Consider the following 20,605-nt stretch of genomic DNA (forward strand, 5'->3'; position numbering starts at 1 on the left):
AGCCCTGTTACACTTACTTCTAATTGGTGGGGGGATGGAGGGGCAGCAAAAACCCTGCCTAAAAGGACGAGGGCATTTAAATTAATGTGGACAAACAGCTGATAGAAGACAGCTCATCTATTATTTTTATGCCCTAAATCTAATTATAATAAAAGTCAGAAAGCGGGTACAGTTACTGATGACTGCAGCATGCCATACAGTTACGTTATCCACTTTAGACTGTGAAGTACAATATAAGATTACCTGCCTCTTGGTTTCTTTCTCCTCAGCCACTTGTACCTGGAGCCACTCCCAAAACCTTCATCATAATTTTGTTTGGATAAAAAAAGATCAGCGTTGAACTGTGGTTGTTGTTGTTGCCGTGTTACTCCACTGAGAGAAAATGACACTCCAGTGACATACTCCAACAAGCACTGCGCACAGAGGCTCGACACACTCATCATGTTGATGTTTTTACATGACCTCACGCATGAGCTGCTGCACAGCTGAACCATTATGATGAGCTCGATTAGGCTGAATCACTGGAAAAGATGAAGACTTGGTGGAACGCCAACATTATTTCTCCTCCATAGCTTCATTTATTAAGGAGGAAGTGAGAAATTCCAATTCCAGTTTTTCTGTCTGCTCACCCAGCTTTCTCAATGCATCTGTAATGAACTGTTCAAACAGCTCTTGCTTTTATTTGTGGTCTGACATTATAAAGTTTGATTAAACCATTAAAAAAACTGTTGGATACTTTTGGCATGGCAACATGATATGAATTAAAGCAGTCACTCATGTAAAGGGGGCATCACAGACTGTGCTGAGATGTGATCCACCACAGAAACAAGAACTGTGTTTAGATTTATGGCTGCCTCATAACAATAAATCAGTATTGCATGCACAGCCATCAACAGACAATGGTCACCTAATGAAATCAAATTTCAGAGGTCTTTAAACTCAACATACAACATCATTGTCAGAGGGCCAAATACCTCACTGCATGATGGGAATTCTAGGAATACTGAGACTTGTTTCAGTTATCTCGTCTGTCTGTGATACGGTATTAACTTAGATTCACAACACCACCTTCTCTGTTGGAAGGATTTTTTTTTCTTTGAAAGGATTCATCTTTATCTTTTAGCTATCATTCAGTATAAGAATTTCCCAGTTTTGTGCAGAAAGTTCCTTTGTGGAATACACAGGGGATGTGAAATGATGAGAAGTTTGATTTAACAGCCAGTTTCAGCAGATTCACTCAGGTCTGAAAATGGTCTTGAATCACAAGGACATTGAACTCTGTTGCAGATAAAAATGGCAACAACAACAAAAAAAAGACCCACGCATCCTAGGAAAAAATGGAAAAACCTCACGTAACTGCTGTTATAATTCCAGAGGGCCCTAAGTGAAATTCAATTTTAGTAAATCATTAATTGTTGGACAGGTACAGTGTGGTGATATCCATCTCTCTATCTATCCTGGGTGCGAGGGTGACATGGATTGCGCCATGAGCCTCTCTGATCTCTGTATACGACTTGAATGCCTGGCTGGCTGTTAAACAGTCCACAAAACACATGGCAGGATGACAACACAGTGACAGCTGACTGCTTTAAAAAAAGCACCACAGGGAGGATATCAAACCAGACCACCACAGAGATGAAAGAACAAATACAGAAAATAATGGAACAATTGAAGTGAATTTCAATTATGATATGTGAATATAATTGAAATAAACTGTGATAGAAACTGCAAATAACAAACTATTTAGAATTAGAATTAGATCAAGATGTATTTAGCTGTGCAGGAGATTAATGGAAGATTTCATACTGAGGTGTTTTTGGTTTGACTGGGCTCTTTGTTTTGTTTTTGTGTCCTTCCTCCCAATTCCTTTGACAAAGGAACTAAAATAGTAACTAATCTAATTTGAAAGAAAGTTAATGCGCCTTTTCTAAAAGTGAGCTCTGGTGAGGGTAGGAATGGCATGACAATTCAGAAGGCACTGTTACATCTTATGGACAAGAAGACAGTACTTTTCATTGTATTACATAACACTGGTGTATTAGAGTAAGCTATCGACCTATTTTTTAAATAGTTCTCATTTTTCAGCCATCAAATGATACATCATTCTTCTTCCCAACCAGGGTACAATTTCTCTCGCAGACTGAAAAAAATTAATTACAGTTGTGGACAGTAAACTATTATTGCTATACTCCTGACCACAGGTTGTGTGACAGCTGTGTGTGTGCCAGTGGCCCCGTGAACTGTCGCAGAGGCGCAGCGAGGGGGCTGTTGAAATGCCAGAGCTTCTCTATCCTCCTGTACACCCCAGTACACCCACTGCGGCCCTTTTGAGAAATACTTCTCAGGCATGTATTAACTGAGAGAGTAGTTGGACAAGCCCGATGATATACCTCTGCAGAGAGCAAAGCCTATCTGATTGCTGCGCGGATGTTGAACTATGCTATGCTGTGAGGGGGGCCGCTGAAATGATCCCTGGAAGACAAACAAGCCATACTGGCTAATATGACACCCCGCAGAGGGAGAGGAACTTTCACAGCAGCTTAACCAATCAGATATATTTGTTTTGTATGAATAGCTCCCGTGCGTGAGGGAGCTATGACAATTCATTCCCTTAGCAAATTGTTAAAATGTTGTCATTTGTTGTGAGTATATGATGAGACATGTTTCACCAAATAATGTCTGAAATCCTTTATGATGGCATAAGTACATTTAAAAAGACAAAATAACTATAAGACAGTGGTCTACTTATATCCCAGCTGCTCTTTGCTCACAGGTATCTTCCTGGGTGATAATTAGGTCATTATAATCAGCATGTTTCTACCAATAACCCCCCACCCCCATCAGAGCAGCTACTACCTCTCTGAGTTTTGACACTCCACTTCCTGCCTGTCACTTGGAGGGTGTTAGAAATTGGAGTGGACGTCTTGGTGTGAGGGGGAGTGACCTCCTGACGTCCTCACCCCATGTATAGTCATAGAAGTGGTCAAATGTCTCGGAAGAGCGAATCAGTGAAGCGTTTCAGAAAAAAGACAGGTCCAGCGTTGGCAAACAGCTGCAGTTGTTTCCAAAAAAGTATTGGGTGTCCAGTAACTGCCCCGCCAATATACATATTTGACTCACTACGGCCAGGGCGAGCTCGCACTCCAGCTTGGCGCTCGGCGTGGTTCAGACGCTCCGATCCTTTACATCCAGTTTCTTTTGTTTTTGGTTGTTGCGGACACCTCCGACAATAAGCAGCCATGGATGCCATCAAGAAGAAGATGCAGATGCTCAAGCTCGACAAGGAAAATGCCATGGATAGAGCTGAGCAGGCCGAGTCAGACAAGAAGGCAGCTGAGGACAGGAGCAAACAGGTCGGCATCCTCCGTGAAACCTGCTCTGGTGCTTTTACGCACGAGTGCCAATGGGACAGTGCGCCTTTGCGCGGCATGTTTCCCACCATGACCTGTCTCTGAGGATTACGATGTGTGGCATCATAGGATTTAAGTCAAGATTAAAATTAAAACACAACAACATCTTTTCTTTTCTTTTTTCATTTGGACTACAAGAAGTGGGCAAAATCAGATTCCATTTTATATCTATCTACTTAAGAAAAGATTATGATAAAGATTTTTATTCTGTGGGTAATGGGGGCGGGACAAGCTTTTGCTTCTCCCGCTTTCCCTTTCGACCATGTGTATTGTTTTATTTGAACTAAGATGAAGTGTGATGATGATGATTTAAATTGACATGCCCGAAATAAACAAATTGATTGATTTATTATATGTAATTGTATTAGTTAATATTTAGCTAAAATAGTAAATGAATTAATGTCTTCCTTCTACATGTATGTAAATCTCGTCTTGTCTTCCGTGTCCCAGCTTGAGGATGACCTGGTAGCACTGCAGAAGAAGCTGAAGGCAACTGAGGATGAGTTGGACAAGTACTCTGAGGCCCTGAAGGATGCCCAGGAGAAACTGGAGCTCGCTGAGAAGAAAGCCACAGATGTGAGTTTGAGCTGACAGCCCCCAGACAGGTGGAGAAGCTCCACTTGGGCAACTATTGCCTAATGGTTTAACCTTGAACAACCCCATGGGTTTCCCCAGGAAACTAAGATTACCAACACTCATACAGACTTACTCTAATGATAAAGTTATGTAATAATCAATTATGATAGGCCTGGGGGTGTTTGGGGTGAATATATAGTTAGTTAAATTTAGCTCTTGTGCTGTATATGGTAAGGTCACAGCTCAATGGCTTAGCAGGACATTCCACAGTCATTTGGACGAATCTGAGGGCCAGTGTAGGATTTCAGTCGGACATTGTACAAGCAAATTTTGGCCTGCACAATCCTTGACAGATTTGTGGTTGTACTGGCTTCACTTGTCACTCAGCAGTTCTGTCCAGCCCCGATGAAATTACCACTTTATTGACTGCGCTTAATGTTACACCAATTATGCCTAATTGATTAGTCTACATCATATCCAGGGCCAACTGCGTAAACAACATTAACATTACCAGATTAGATATAAAATGAGAAAAGAAATGCTAAATTTAACTTATCCTTAACTTGATTGTTTGATTTAAAGATTGCCAGGTGAGAGTAGCTAAAAGAAAAGTACAAAAATTACAAAACAGACTGTTGACAAAAAAACAAAAAACATGCATGCATGAACATAAAGTTGCACACTGAAGATGCCATGTATAAATAAACAAAAACAACAAAATAATAATAATAAATGTATGTTACATATTTGTGTGAGTGTATGCATCTTTTGTTAATAATTAGACTTTAAATTGTGTGTACACAATCGTGATTACATTGCTTCTGATAAATGCGCGATGTCTGGAGCAGTGGCTTTGATAGGGTGAGTTCAATTTACCAGTAGGGGATGCGCTCAAAAAAGATCAAGAATTAGATAGCAATAACACTGGCAAAAAATACAAAGAAATAACATGGGTGGAATTTGAAAAAACAGCTGACACCGGCACAATTGATATATTTTTCGATTTGTTTGACAATTTTATTCATTTGCGTGTGAAACTCAACACTTCCGGGGCTGGTGGCACGTCCCAATCCTCATCAGCGGTTGATTAAAGGCGGTGGGGGCAGGGATCAAACGCGCCGCATCTTCAAGTGTGTGCATGTATGTGTGTGTGCGCGTCTGCGTTGGATTAGCCTGCACACAGCCGAGGGAGGAAAAAAAGAAGTAGAGGGAGGAGAAAAAAAAAACCCTAGTTTAGCTGTGACTGAAAACAAACGCGAAAAATGGCCGGTGGGAGCTCTCTGGAAGCTGTGAAGAAGAAAATCAAGTCGTTGCAGGAGCAGGCCGATGTGGCGGAGGAACGGGCGGCGCTACTACAGCGGGAACTGAACCAGGAGAGGAGCGCGAGGGAAGCAGTAAGCCGCTGCTAATGATTTAAGGCAATTAGTCCCCAGGCTGCCGGTGGCATTAGCCGTAAATCTGGTCAAAAAGCGTGGTGTGCTGCTAGGCCCAGACAGACAGCGGCCGGGTCTGCTCTAATACAGTCAGGTATCAGGATAGGCTAGACATGCTTGGTGTTAGTTAGCCCGCTGCGGGGATGTGGAGGCTGAGGGATGAGGGGGAGAACAGGGAGGACTCCACCCGGCTACATCCAGAATAAACAAACCGCCTCTTAACAAGCAGGCTAATGTTACAGCAGCAGCAGCAGCAGCAGCACCAACACCACAGGTGTCCACAGATAAAACCGCCCTCACGTGTTAAACTGCCGCTCCGGGGTGCTGCTTTTGTTACCGTCTGAAACACACAAGGTGTAGCCATGATGCTCTGTAGCTTATTTGTTTATGCGACAAGAATAAATCACCGCGCGACAGGAAACTGCAGATTTGAAAGAGAGAGATAGGGAAAATATGGTGTCGATAAGTCATCACAGCATTTCTTTAATGCACTAGTAACATGTGTATTTAAAAGAACAGAGATACGAGTAATAATTCAGCCTGTGTGTAAAAATGTGCATCTTGGAGCCTGCATCCCTCCCTCCCTCTCCTAGGCTGGGTGGGTGCAGCTCATCATGACCAAGCCCGTGCTGCTCTCCACAGAGAGTCAGTCTGGGATGGGTTAAGGATGCGGTGGTAAAACAAAACAAAAAAAACCAACAAACGGCTAAACCATGTGCAGAGGACACTTGATTTGAGCCTAAATGATTGTGGTGGTGTTGTGCTCTCCTAGGCTGAAGGTGATGTAGCTTCACTGAACAGACGTATCCAGCTGGTTGAGGAGGAGTTGGACCGTGCTCAGGAGCGTCTGGCCACAGCCCTGACCAAGCTGGAGGAGGCTGAGAAGGCTGCTGATGAGAGTGAGAGGTGGGTATCTTGCAGCTGGAAAAGGAAGACACCACTCGCTCAACACACTTGCAGATTTAGAATCCGCTGATGTCCAGTGTATATCAAAGATTCATCATGTGATTCATGCTGTTGTAGTTTACTCTATTCACATTTGGCTCAGTGCTGCCACCAGTGGCCAGACATTAACATGTGAACTGTTTAATATCCAGACATATCGTCCAGATAGTAATTCAAGTTAAGCAGAAGCTTGTGTGGCCCTCCTGGTATTTCAGACTACCATAGGACATCACACTGCTGGTGCTCTACTGGAAAATCTTAATTTCTTCAAGAAATCAATTTTCAAAGACAAATCTTTTAGTTGTACAGAGAGAAGTTTGTTCTCCATGCCACTACTACTAAACACTGGTCAGCTGTTGGCACTTACACTCCATACCCTTTTCTCTCCTACAGAGGCATGAAGGTCATTGAGAACAGGGCAATGAAGGACGAGGAGAAGATGGAGCTGCAGGAGATCCAGTTGAAGGAGGCCAAACACATTGCTGAGGAGGCTGACCGCAAATACGAGGAGGCGAGTTTCTCAGCTGTTCACTGCACTGTGAACTTTGAGCTGAGCATTTTCTAAATTCTTTGACTTTAATGTAACAGCTGCCATCAATGGCTCTATCCTGAGTCAGATGTATAGGTACCAAGTCATAGGTTTGGGTTGTGTCTAAATCACGCACTACTTCCTGTATAGCCCACTGTGCCGTGAGTTTGCTGTATGAACGTGCAGTGAGACTTATTAGACTCTATAGGATATATGTGGATTTGTAGTATCCCACAATGCATTGTGAAACGTAGTGCACGACCAATGGTTACAAGCAACATATACCATCATGCATTGTGCGTGCCCTGACAGAAAAGACAGCACCTGGATATTGAATATTGATATGGATGTTGATGAGCGAGTAGTGAACGAATGATTTCAGACACAAACTAGAAAGGAATTTGATTGTGTTGGTGTGGTGCTGATGTATCAAACTCGGGTGGGACTAAACTTTGAATGTTGTGACTTCAGGTGGCCCGTAAGCTGGTGATCATTGAGAGCGACTTGGAACGTACAGAGGAGCGTGCTGAGCTGTCTGAGAGGTAATCATTTATGCCCCTTTCCCCTTCATTAGTTCTTTAAAGCCACAGATTTGTAATTTTTTTTGTTTTGTTTGTTTTGTTTTCTCACAAAACCTCTTTCTGTCTTCCTGTTTTTTGTTCAACCACAATATAAATCAACAGCAAATGCTCTGAGCTCGATGAGGAGTTGAAGACCGTGCAGAACAACCTGAAGTCTCTGGAGGCTCAGGCAGAGAAGGTAAGGCGTCTGTCCAGGAGGACTCAACGGCAAATTATCCACAGGATGAACCCCAGAAATCACTTGGAAACTGTCTGGTATCAACACTGTGATACGTTCGACTAACGCTGCACTTTGTATGCACCCACAGTACTCGCAGAAAGAGGACAAGTACGAGGAGGAGATCAAGGTTCTCACAGACAAGCTGAAGGAGGTGATTTAAATGGAATTATGCATCTTGTACTTTTTTTCCTCATGGGTATTTTGCAGAGCTTTTTAAAAGACAATGGAGATTGGATGTTGACTCAGTCACTTGGATGAAGTGCTTACTATATATTTTCTTGATTAGAAGTGATACTCATCATCATTTACACAGCACTTAATATCTTTAAGTGTTCTATATGGCTGAGGCTAGTAATGCAAACCTCTTAATGGGTATCGCTAATGTTTGATTGTGTTTCTCCACTCAGGCTGAGACCCGTGCTGAGTTCGCTGAGAGATCAGTCGCCAAGCTTGAGAAGACTATTGATGACCTTGAGGGTATGAATCTTTTCCACTTGATTTTCTTTACATACTTACAGAGTTTATTTTCGCAAGGGCTTTTGTTTGTTACTGTACCTCCTCCACCAGTCCACACAAAAGTAACCTTGTCTTCTTTATATCACAAAATAAGCACAAGCTTTCTCAAAGGGACACTCATGAAGGAGAAAAAAAAAGTTCCTCTTCTTTGTAGATGCTGGTGCAGTGTGAGGTTTATTTATTTTGGTCAGAAGGTCGTTAAATAGTCCTCAGACTGAATGTCTACCGCAGAGTGGACAAAACAAAGCGGTGATCCACAGAGGCCACCGTGATATTATTCATGTCGGCAATAACATTTCTCACCACAATGCTGCGTGGCATTCTGGTGTAGTGACTGTTTAAGGCCGGCGAGTTGCGAGCGGTCTTCACAGGGTCATGGAACATGTGAGGCAGTTTCTCAGTGACTCCTCAAGAATCTGACACAACATCAGCAGCTGTTCCGTGCACTGAGTCCTTCCTATTTATGTCCTGCCTTTTTTATTTCCAGTTTCCCTATTTGTGTTTTTTTCCTTTTGACTTCTGTTCTCTGACTTGTCTGTTATTCTTTCTGTGTTCTTATTTCACTGCCAATCCCTTCACTCCCACTTGATAAATAATCACCACTCAATAGATGAGCTGTATGCCCAGAAACTGAAGTACAAGGCCATCAGCGAGGAGCTGGACCACGCCCTCAACGACATGACTTCCATGTAATTCACCACATGCTTGTCTCTGCTAAGTGCCTTAGATGTTGACACCCCTAACACCTTTAGCCAATATACAATAGCTCCCTCTTGTGGTATGTTTGAGTGCAGTGATTTTTATTCACTAGAGGAGATCGATTTTTAAATTTTTTTTTTGAATCCACCTTCCCTACTTGTATAACACTGTTTTGCATGTGAACTAAGCGTGCTTTAATAGGTATTTATTATTAGGTTTATGCTAGATTTCACATCCACTCATTACTTTTGCTTACTGCCTTAAACCTTTCTAGCTTTCTTCTGCATCCCTTTTCATCCTATGATTCTGCATGCCATTTTATTTTCCATTCCTCCATTTGGTTTCTTCCTCCAACACTTTTGTTCTTCCTTTTCTTCTCCACAGCTAAATATTTTCACCCTTCACTCCAGAGGCTGGTTGAGCACCATCATCATCACTCTCCTGGGCAGCGCAGCCCAACTCTCTGTCTCCTTTGTTTCTGTATTTCCTTACTGCCCCGTCACTACTGCACAGTGGGCTGCTGCTGCCATCATCCATTTGTCCATGTCTCATACAGACCTTTGAGCCGTATTGCATTCTGTAAAATAAACATTCTTACATCTATGTCAGCCCTCCCCCTTTTCTCCTGCGATGTTTCTTCATTTCCATTTGTCCCCATCTTTTTCTTTTTTGATTTTTTGTCTTCTCTGTGTTTTAATTTATTTTGTCGAGTAGCTTTTTGAATAAACTCTGAAGCTCCTCTCCCATTCACTGTTCCTTTTTCTCTTCAAGAGACCTGCTAATTAGTGTAATGATAGTGATGAGATGTTCACTAATTCTGCAAACAAGTGTTCACAGGAAATACTGTGAGATTTTCAATTTAATGAGTCATACATCCTGACCTAATCTTTAGGGTTTGCTTTTTAGATTTGTACACCCTTATATTTCACTCCTAGCTGATTTGGAGACACCCGTAGTTAAAGTTGCAGCTGCACATTGAGTTTAGTATGACAGCAAACACATTTTAGGTAGGCAGGGTAATTGTTTCCAGTGTGACGAGCTCGGCTTAAGTCCTGGCACCAAAAGTCATCAAGTTTCACTGTGGAATATTCATCGGCCCAGGCTATCCTGGGTGAAAAGAAAGGTGTAGTATTTGGAAATAAATTTAATGATGTGACTAATGTTTGACACCAGGACTTGTGAGACCTGCTGGAACTAAGAAAAACAAAGACAGTGAGTGATTTAGTTGGATAATCTGTTCCACCAGCTGAAATAGAAACTGACAGTAGTTTTGTGATGAGCTTCAAAGCAAAACTAACTCTTTATCGTCTGTACTAACCTGCCTTCTGTCTCTTTCCCTTTTCTCTTACCTGCTTTCTGACTGTCAAGACCATCTATACAAACAGCTTGAGAAAAACCGTCTTCTGACCAATGAACTGAGAGTAGCTTTAAACGAGGCGTAAGCTTGAACGGGCTCTTGTGTGCTTTAATTTTTCTGAAACTCTGATGTCTAGGCATATTGTCTTCTGCTGTTACGTAAGACCAGCACTGGCAACTGTCTGTGACACAAGACTTAAAACCAAGCAATGCTTTCGACGAACGGGGATACAAGATTTTCATGTTATGCATGTTCCAACGGCCGTTTCAGAGGTCAGACAACCTGAGGTTATAAACGACAACAGAAATTTTATGTAATTTCTCAGTTATTGTCAGGGCTGTAGCACATGGATCCAGTTGAAAGCCATCTGTGGGCTCACAGCTGTGGATGGCTCTAAATGGTGCAAGGCATCCATCCTGCATCCCTGAATTCATCTCCAAACAGAAGGACAACTTTCAAGAGAAATGATCAATAGTCTCTACATCCCAAACCTATAGCTTCACAGATGTAACATTTTAATGAGTATTAACTCTTTAAATAAACAAACTTTAGTCTAAATTGTAACACAAATGACAGGTTACAGGTGGGAATTAGCCTTTGACTAGCTGGCATGTTTTCAGAAATGTAATATTCATTATCCCTGTTAATAAATTATAAATTAGGAAGGGAGAATAATATATGGTGTGTAGCAGCGTGGATGGAGTGCTGACCATTAGAGTAAATAGTTCTGCAGGTTGACTCAAGGTGAGTTGTAGCTTCATGTAGCTGGAAGTCATACGGAAAATGTTAATTTGGACAGAGCTGCTGGCCTGCACCACTGCAAGAAAGTAAAATGGTTATGCAAACACTGCTAGCAACAGCAAGGCAGTTTTATTTGTATAGCCTGTTTTTACAAACAGTTTGTCTCAAAGGGCTTTACATGGCATCACAACAACATCCTCTGCCCTTAGACCCTCACATCGACTGAGGAAAAACTCCATAGAAAACCCTTTTAACAGGGAAAAATTTGGAGAAACCTCAGGGTGAGCAACAGAGGAGGAACAACACTAGGACTTTACAGTGAAAATAACAGTTTTTCATGGAGGATTCAAATACAGGGTCACATTAATGTCAATCTGAAACTGTGTGATTGAACTTCATACTAAATCTATAACTGAACTATAGAAGAAGCTATCAAAATAATGGCTCAGACCTGTCTCTAGCCCTAAAAACAGCCCATACTGTAGTGACTACAGCCCTGTCTATAGCTTCAGTTTATCATTTACAAAATGCTTTTAAGATTACATATCAACAAAAAGTTGAGTCTGTGGAATCAGAGTTCAGGATTTATATTTACTTATTGAATACTAACTTCTGTTATGGTTGGGGTGGGTAAGAACTGAGCTGAAATGATCATGAGGTTTGCAACGATATCCAGCTAATGTCTAACACTGTTTATTAACCTGGTCTAGAGCTTTGTCTGTTTGTATCCTGTGCATCTTTTACACCGTTGGTTTTATGATTTTTATAACTGATGCAATGCTATATTAACAGATAAACTGATACGTGCTGAAGAAGAGGGCCTGAGCGTAAAACAGATGCTGGATCAAACGCTAATGGAGATGGTTAACCTTTGACCCAGCTCTGTTCCCCCTCCCCACATTGCCTCATGTGCTCTGAATATGGCTGGCTCCCATACGTGGCCGCTGCAGATGATGTGGGGAGTTGTGTTTATGTGTCTTCTCTGACCTTGTCATCCTGAAGAAACAAGATCTACACAAGGTAGCACAAATCGCTTTGGCAAGTCAAAACGACACCGTTTCCGTTACACACTGTAATCAAGTCTGTTCAAGTTCACTGTATATCTTTAATAAGTTTATATGTATGTTTGGAGAATTTGCACTTTTTTGGGGGGGAAAATACTGCACATAATCTTCATGAACAAAGCCATAAGTTAAGCCAAGGCTTCATAAAAGGGACTTTTATCATGTGTACTTTTTGTAAGGTTGCTTGTGTGTCTGTTTCTTCTGTATTGCAAGCATTTATTCTGTGTCAGTATGGTTGTACACCGCCAGTTTAGCAGGGAAGAAATTCTTAGCACAGTTGCTTGAATGTACTGTTTTGTTCCAGCTAAGTGAAAGAACTGTCTGCACACTGTACTCAACTTTTTTTCTGTTCATTTTGACAAACTGATTTGTTAGATTTTTTTTCTCCCTCCCATTTTATCTTGGAAATGTAAAGATCATGAATAAATGCTTGAAGTATAACCAACTTCCAGTTCTTGTATTATTACTAATGTTTTTTTCTGTTGAGGTGCATATCAAGAGAAACTTGTAGCCTACTGTATGTGTGTGTCATTACAGCATCGATGTCAATCGGAAACTCTTTTTTTTTATACCGTCACACATCCGTCACTGCAAAAATGCTATACCACTTATTTTAACACAATATAACAATGCGGGCTATAAGTCCAGTTTTATTTGTGCAGTGAAGTATTATGCCAGTCCAAATTTGTAAAAGTATTATTACTCTTAAATATCATTACGTAACTGGTCCTGTCCCTAAAATCAAAGTATCTCTGACCCCTTACATCACAAGCTATGAACAAATTCGCTGAGAAAAAAAAATGCAAACATAAAAAAACACAATTAAATGAAGTGGTGTTACAAAAATATTTTATTTACGTGCAAATCAAATAATGCATATCAAACATCTCATCATAATAACGGGAAAACTTTAATTGCAGTGGCACCTCCTCGCCGCGGGGGGCGCCGTGTCGCCTCGGCAGCGGTGGTAAAGCAGAGGTCAAAGTGCATAGCTGAGGCAGCCGTCCCGGAAACCTCAAGACTAGAGAGCGAAACATGGGTGAAAATCAAGATTTCGCCGTTTCTTTTCAAGACAGCAAAGCCGCATACGTGCTGAGCAACGTCGCCGAGGTGGTTGAACGGATTCTGACCTTCGTACCAACGAAATCGCTCCTGCGGATCGCAAGGTACCGGAAAATGTCCACACGCTAAACAGTGAAGTAAACGCTAACGCTAATGGCTGTCGAGTGGAAGTGAAACTGTTTTTCACACACTTGCAGAGCAGCTAGGAAGCCACCGACTCTTTGAACCCGGTGATTAATTGTTTTCAGGTGCTCGGTCGTGTTTGTGTTTTTTGTTTTGTTTTGCATCTGCCGGAAACGTGAGCTGACTTCACCCTCCCGCTAAGTTTGTCTGGCAGGTGGAGCTGAGTGTGTTTATGTGTGTGTGTGTGTGTTTCTCCTCAGTGTGTGCAGGCTGTGGAGGAACTGTGCCCGCAGGGTGCTGAGGACTCAGCAGCACCTCACCTGGGTGTCAGCATGTGGACCGTCCGACTCAGAAGTCCATGCACTCTGCAGCATCCTGGCCGAGGAGGTGGAGGTGAATAGGAGGCCATTACTCACATACTCACATTCAATATGATTAGAGGGCTGTTTTGTCAGTAAACTATGGAGAAACGTCTTGTAGGTACACCTTAATTAGCCAATACGTGCAAAAATGAATATGGTGAAGAATCTCTGATTAGCATTTCAAGTAAATGAGTGTGTTGCGTATATAACCAGAAGGTATTTCCAGAAGTAAAAGCAAAAACCTGATGTTGATTTAGCAAGCTGTAAACTTGATTGACAAGAAGTGATGTATTCACTGTTAACACGTTCTTTGAATCTGCTTATTTTACAGAAAGTGTTTCTCCTGCCGAATACAGTTCTGGCAATGGTAGACTGTGAGGCCTTTACAGGACAAGCTTATTGCTACAGACAGAGTAAAGGTTGGTATTAATCACTGTACTACAGCGTCTACATTACTATTTGAGTTTTGTTGGTAAACGGTCTAACACATTTTTTAACTCAAAGTTATTGCTTGGTTGTTTAAAATGTTGTAATTACTGATATGTGGGTTTTGCGCTGATATTAACAAGCCTGTTTGTTGTTTTCAGCTAAATAATTCAACAATGTGAACCCAGAAATTGGGTCCAGGATAGGTTACATTTTGTCAGCACAAAATTGCCACATGTTCAGATGTAGCATGTCTACCATACCTAGTTTAGGTATAGTTAATAGTCTTTGTATGAGAAGGCTTATACAGTCCTATGATTCAAGCATATTAACTGAAAGGATGCTTTCAAGACATTTTCTGCATGATTGTTTTACTGGGCTTTTGGGCATTTTTGTGAAAGCAGGAGTCCCACATGCTACCTAAATGTGTTCCTCTATTTGTTACTTTAAAAATATATTACCAAAACACAACACATGTTGCATTTGTGATTAAGGACACTGCCCTTTAATAACAAGCCCTGGATTAGATGGGAGTTGAAATTGCTGTACTATTAGCAGGGCAGCAGCTTCACTGCTCTAATTGTGTCATCACATGATCCATTCAGGCACAGGAGTGAGTGAGAGTTCACCTAAGTTTTGGCAGCATTCAGACCCCAACACACAACCACTGTACTTACACATGTAAAACTCATGTTTGTAGCACAAACATACACTTGGGTGAGGTTTTCAATATGCCATTCACATGGGCTTCTATAAGTAACTGATAAGTGATTAAAACTGCACAGCTGCAGGAACTTGAATCACTGAGCTCTGAATCAGTGAACACTGTGGGTCAGTGGGAGGTATTGTGTTTAACCCAGTGTAAATATATCTGTTCCCTGTTTGTCAGTTTCAACTTGTGACCAATGTTCCCTTTTCTCTGTCACTGCAGTTTCACTAGAGTGTCTTGTGTTTTTCTTGATGTATTAAAAGCGTTTGTTTTGATTGATTGAGCATTTAGCATAGGCGACTTTAACATAGCACATCCATTCACTTATTTAAAAACATGATGGGATGTGTTTAAAGTTCTCATTTAATATTCATTAAAATTCATATCTTAATGTCTCAATGATGTTTTATTCAAATACAGTGTTTTGGAACATTAAGAGCAGTAGATGTACAATCCCTGCCAGCCTGTGCCAGGCTCATGTAAATATCTATCTTAATCTAAATCATCTGCTTTTTAGAGCTCTTTTAAATTTCTGAAAGTTAATGATTGAAAAGATAGGTATATAAAACAGTGACCTTTTTCATCAACATGTTTTTTTTTTCATTTACCCTTAAGCAAAAAAGAGTCGCCACAGTCCAGACACAGTTGAAGAGATGAACTTGCTCTTCCCCAAAGGCTGTAACATCATGGGCATTGCTACACCAGGCATCGTCTGTAAGTGTTTTCTTTCTTCTGCCTCTCTCACGTTTAATTATTCATAGACATGAAAAATAAAATTACAACCTCAACCCTTAAGTACAACAGAGTATTAGGGCCACATTGAGAAAAAATAAATTCACAGACTTCGAGAATAAAGTCATAATTTTACAAAAATAAAGTCGTAAATTTATGACGACAAAGTCGTAAACTTACAAGAATAAAGTCATAATATTTTAACCTGTTGTCTTGGAAAGTTGTTAAAATGAGGGTCGTGGACCATTTTGTGAACTTGTACTTTAGTATAGGTTTCACAAACAAGGAGAGCCCTACCATGTAGTTTTTCGACCTTAAAATAATGTTTCTAAACTCATTTAAGTGGTACATCGCAGCTAAGCTCGAGCCCGAGCTCAAGCCCAGTCTCCCTGCGCTCTGTGTTGGGCTGCACGGCCGACCAGCCTCTCCCCCCAGAGCTCGAGCTCTGGAGCTCTTCACGTAAGCTACTGTGCTTCTCTGGGAACGAGGTAGCAGACGGTTGCTCTTCTCAGTCAGAGTACTACCAGTACCATGAATCCTACAGTACATACTGGGGCTTTAATCTTTTGGCACAGCGGCACCACATTGTCATCAGTATCAGGACTTTGAAAAGAATATGCAAGAAAATGCATCTATTCCGCAGAAAGAACCAGGCAGTCGCTGCTTTTTTCTCATAAAATTGCCACTTAATTCTCGTAAAATTATGACTTTATTCTTGTAAATTTATGACTTTATTCTCAAAGTCTGTGAATTTTTTTCTATCTCAATGTGGCCCTAATACTCTGTTGCACTGAAGAAAATCGCGTACAGGAAATAATTGAATCCAACTTTTACATTAAAAAGTTCTTCAGATGAGAATCAGCGTTATGATGGTACACACATATGAGTCTCTTGAGAAAATTAAAGCTAACCAGTTACCTTGACTTTATCTGAGAGGAATAATTCACCTTTTCAGCAGTGAGCACTTCGCATTAATCGCTGCTGAAGCTGCTGTGTTGGAAAGCACCGCTGGTGGCTGGCACCCCCCCGCCTCACCCTCTGATAGATTGCCTAGTCTGCCCGGTGCTGTGCTCCCCATTTCTCCACATAATCACAACCCTCCGGAGAAGCCGCTCTCCATCAGCCATGTTCTCGTTCCTCAAGATGATGGCTTATCACGCTCCCATCGTCTATCAGATTTAATGGCTGCCACGGCTGTTTGTGATAACACTCATTTGGTGATATTGCCACTAAGGGTCAGTGCAGGGTCACCGTGCACATCTAATTCAATTGGATTAAATCTTTGATTGAATAAGGGAGATATAGATTTCTTGTAATAGGTCTGCCAAATAGCTTCGTGTACATCTAATCATTTATGCATGTTGGTGGTGGGGCTGCACAGTATTGAAAAGATGACTTACGATACACCTCGACGTGGTATTTCTGCATAACCCTTTATGAATTCTATAACCTGTAAAATGCAGGTGGGTGTGGATAAATGACATACTAATGTGCAGTATCTGCTCTTTTCGAATGCAATGAAGGGTTTTCTGTGATATACAAATGCAATTACACACCAGGATTTTATCTCAGCACAATTTTAAACCTTAAAAAGAAAAAAGTGTGTGAATGAGGCTGTCGGTCTCATAATGCTATATATTTATGATGTTACAACCTGATGTTTTTTTTTTTCATATTTCATATCCATCTGCTAAAGCCTCTTGCTAAAGTTTGTGCCTTTTTAATTACAGGGGTTGAAATTATACAGATGCTTGTGTGTTTATGATGAGATATCCTCTTTTTTTTGCGAGTCTAATTGGTCCTTGCTCAGTGTGCAGGTTGTGGTGTATCTCTTAAACTCTTTGTGTGGTTAGTTATCATATGCGGTCTTGATATTATTATTATTATTAATTATTAATATTCTTTTAATCCTAACCCATTAAACAAAACCATGTTCCACACTAAACTGGTAAATGCAATGCTATAATTCCTTGGGTTGTAATTCCTCTAATGGCCACTAGATGCTGCCTCCTGAAGTCTTGACTCTCTTTGTAGTGTTTGTAGTGTTCCAGCTCTTTCCATATTTCTCTCTCCTGTTACCCCAAAACTTGAAGTGTCTGGTTCCAAATGTCCCTCCAGGATCTATTGTTGTTATTCCAGATGCAGAAACTGTATTGTGTATTGACAAATCAAGACCCAGAGAGCCTGCTCCTCCATGACACATGAAGTGAGTCAGTGACTTTAAATAAGACTTTGCTCTGTGGTGTCTCATTGTCTCTGTGCAGTGACTCCTGGTGGGTCTTGCTCCAACCCCCCTCAGGAGCACCAAGAAGGGGAGGCGGGGTTTGCAATCATGTTCCCTACCATGGACGGTGTCCACATCAAGCCCTTTCACTTTTGCAAGAAGTCCATCTCCCCAGCTGCACTGAAAGAAGCAGGTGAGTGAAAAGAATTGCTCTGTCCTCTGGGCTGAGAAATGCAAAACCTGAACAGTCTTCCAGATGTGTTTTGTCGTACTTTCCCTCCAGGATTGGTCGACAACCCAGATCTGCGTGTGGTACTGATGTTTGTCTATGAGGCATATAAATCTGGAGGAGCACGCTTCCTCACCCAGTTGCTGGAGCCGCTGGCCAAGAGCAAAGCTCTCATTGCTGGAGGACTGGTAGAAAGTGTTTTCTCTCCATCCAGAAACTGGTGAGTTAGTGTTCTGCACTAATATTAAGATCATAGTGCCCACTGCACCATGATAGAAAAAAGTAACCAACATTCATTATTGCAACCAGAGACATTTAATGTCTGTATTTCTGTTGCTTATGCTCTTTGTCTCTGTCAGTGGGTTCTGATTAAATTAAAAATACAGTCTTAGTTTTAGACCTAAATTATAGCAGCATTTTTACAACCTCACTCTTCACACTACGATGCTTACACTCCTTCCCTCATCTCTCACTGTAGTTGTAGCCAGGGAGCCTACGGTGTGGTGGGCCTGGCCCTGAGTGGCCCGAAGGTGCAGGGGGCGTCTGTGCTCTTGGATCAAGACATCAGCAATCCAAAGGCGGCTGAAGCCACAATCCGGCGGTTAAAAGCAGCCAAGATTCCCGAGAGAAACACCCTGGGCTTCATGTTCGCCTGCGTGGGGAGAGGCCAGAACTACTACAACAACCAGACCAACGTAGAGGCCGATGCCTTTCACAAGGTTTTCCCCAACACTCCGCTCTTTGGCCTCTTTGGCAACGGAGAAATCGGCTGCGACCGAATCATCAAAGATGATTACACGCTGTGCGACACTGACACGGACAGTCTGCAGCACGAGTACACTACAGTCATGACGCTGGTTCATCTAGGCTGACTTGACTGACCTGCAGTAACAATATAAAAAAGACGACAGTTCGTTCTCCTGCGTGCTACAACAGTCGGGAACAAACATTCAGTACCAAATGTTACTCTTGTTACGATATCACTGTCATAATTTCTGCTCATAAAGCAGGAAACTATTTCTTTAGCCATTAACACATTGGTATCATCTGGGAAATTGTGTCCCATGGAGACTGTGTGAACACAGCTTCATATTAAAACCAGTGAATTTCACAAGTAGGACCCCGAGAAGCAAAGTAACCAACTCTGTTCCCATGTAGATGTGACAGAGCACTCGTGTAAAAATATGTGTAAATATTTTCCAAGATATCGCACACATCGATGGCATATCTTACTCACCTCTGACGTGAACCTCAAGGGTTGTTTGCTTTGCAGGTGGTTGAATTATACACACTTGTGTATCCCAAGCTAATAGTTGTTGATTCAGCAAAGGCACTTTTTTTTATCCATGTAAATATGAAGAGTGTGGCCCTTCCTCCACAAAATCAAGATAACCTTGATTTAAACACTCTTCCTCCTCCTCCTCAAGGTTTTACACTTAATATTTTTACACTTTTGTCTTACCAATGGAAAAATGAAACCGTGTTAGCCTACAAATTAGTACTCTTACACATAATATCTAACTCTCTGCCGTGGTTCAGTTTGGCATAGAGAATTCAGACAGAATCTTACAGTGCCTCTTTTTAGTCCACATGTCAGATCATATCTTCCACTACCTACAACCAACTGTTAATGGTGGGTCTTATAGGTCACTTCCTCTACGCAGCTTCAAATAATTCAACAGGACAGAACTGCTGCCCTGTTGACAATGTAAGTGACACTGCCAGTCAGTGTCACTTACATTGTAAGAGGAAGTTTTCACATCGATTTAGTCTTGGCCCTTCTACAATTTCTAACTTTAGGAAACTGATTGGAAATTTAAGAACTGTCAGAATAAATTGTGAATTCTGTTTTTGGGTCATTAGATATTAAGAATGAGTATTTGGTATTATTTGCTAGTTATAAATGGTAAAGGTTCTTCATGAAACCATGATAATATAGTGTGAGACTAACTACCCAGCTGCATGTTTGAAAAAGCTGTCAAAGTTTTACAGATGCTGTCATACAGTATATCTGTGTAAAAAATCCATTGAATGCTACGCATTTCATTTCTAGATTTCTTTCTAGATCGCCCTGTCGTTGATTGATGTCTTGCTTTTTCCTCAACAAGAAGAAAATCCTGATGACAAAAAGGTGCAATTTCCAGTTTTTTTTTTTCACATAGTTGCTGTTATTGTTAAAGTAGCCCATGTTAAGTTTAGCTTTTCTGTAAAAGCTGCAACAATGATTGTTGCAAGGACAAAGTGGTCCATTAGTTTACTTTTAGAAAAAAAAAAGAATTAGATGTCAACACCTAATTGTATCCTCCTCCTCTGTATCATAATGTAAACAACTACCCATATAGTTTATGAAGAGGTCATTAAAATGTGTTTTAAGTTAGTGTGTAAGGCTCATTGAACAAAGTTGTTTTGCACTTTTCTACATGTGCCAAATCATATTTCTGCTCATTCTCCTCAATAAATCCCAAACAGTCATTATGAAGACATTCCCTTTTATTTCCTCAAGTCCTCTGTTAAAACCACTACAGCAGCATCTTTAAATCCAGGCAGTCCCCGGGTCCACTGGGCGTTACGCATCCTTCCTCGGTTGTAACTACAGGCCTACTACCGCTAATTAACATCACCACTTTTTCCTCTTTATTTGCGCACACCCTGAAATCGGAGCCTCAG

At 41.3% G+C, this 20,605-nt stretch overlaps 2 protein-coding genes across 9 annotated transcripts; both read left to right on the top strand.

Annotated features, from left to right (window-relative positions):
• Positions 1-3,140: 3,140 nt before the first annotated feature.
• LOC146989829 (tropomyosin alpha-1 chain-like) lies at positions 3,141-12,512 on the top strand. 8 transcript variants are annotated; one of them, XM_085764258.1, is made up of 10 exons: positions 3,141-3,353; positions 3,861-3,986; positions 6,192-6,325; positions 6,758-6,875; positions 7,365-7,435; positions 7,577-7,652; positions 7,783-7,845; positions 8,102-8,171; positions 8,821-8,899; positions 9,294-9,655. In XM_085764258.1, the coding sequence occupies exons 1-10, from the start codon at positions 3,240-3,242 to the stop codon at positions 9,295-9,297; spliced, it is 855 nt and encodes a 284-aa protein (XP_085620384.1). In that variant the 5' UTR covers positions 3,141-3,239; the 3' UTR covers positions 9,298-9,655. The 8 variants fall into 8 exon arrangements, with proteins under 8 accessions (XP_085620384.1, XP_085620399.1, XP_085620406.1 ...); XM_085764273.1 differs by lacking the exons at positions 8,821-8,899; positions 9,294-9,655 and adding an exon at positions 11,800-12,512; XM_085764280.1 differs by lacking the exons at positions 8,821-8,899; positions 9,294-9,655 and adding an exon at positions 10,278-10,459.
• Positions 12,513-13,045: 533 nt separating this feature from the next.
• Positions 13,046-20,410, top strand: fbxo22 (F-box protein 22). The gene is made up of 7 exons (XM_085764355.1): positions 13,046-13,237; positions 13,517-13,649; positions 13,950-14,037; positions 15,369-15,467; positions 17,750-17,902; positions 17,993-18,158; positions 18,417-20,410. Exons 1-7 carry the CDS (start codon positions 13,107-13,109, stop codon positions 18,808-18,810), a joined length of 1,164 nt encoding a protein of 387 aa, XP_085620481.1. The 5' UTR covers positions 13,046-13,106; the 3' UTR covers positions 18,811-20,410.
• The last annotated feature ends 195 nt before the right edge of the window (positions 20,411-20,605 follow it).

Source organism: Trachurus japonicus, chromosome 3 (genome assembly GCF_045865225.1).
Source record: "Trachurus japonicus isolate A0001 chromosome 3, Traja_1.0".
Classification (NCBI taxonomy): domain Eukaryota; kingdom Metazoa; phylum Chordata; class Actinopteri; order Carangiformes; family Carangidae; genus Trachurus; species Trachurus japonicus.

Coding starts and splice junctions, on each gene's coding strand:
- LOC146989829 (XM_085764273.1), top strand. CDS start 3,240: ATGGATGCCATCAAGAAGAAGATGCAGATGCTCAAGCTCGACAAGGAA. Junction 3,987..6,191: donor CTGAGAAGAAAGCCACAGAT/GTGAGTTTGAGC, acceptor GTGCTCTCCTAG/GCTGAAGGTGATGTAGCTTC. Junction 6,326..6,757: donor GCTGCTGATGAGAGTGAGAG/GTGGGTATCTTG, acceptor TCTCTCCTACAG/AGGCATGAAGGTCATTGAGA.
- fbxo22 (XM_085764355.1), top strand. CDS start 13,107: ATGGGTGAAAATCAAGATTTCGCCGTTTCTTTTCAAGACAGCAAAGCC. Junction 13,238..13,516: donor TCGCTCCTGCGGATCGCAAG/GTACCGGAAAAT, acceptor GTTTCTCCTCAG/TGTGTGCAGGCTGTGGAGGA. Junction 18,159..18,416: donor TTCTCTCCATCCAGAAACTG/GTGAGTTAGTGT, acceptor CTCTCACTGTAG/TTGTAGCCAGGGAGCCTACG.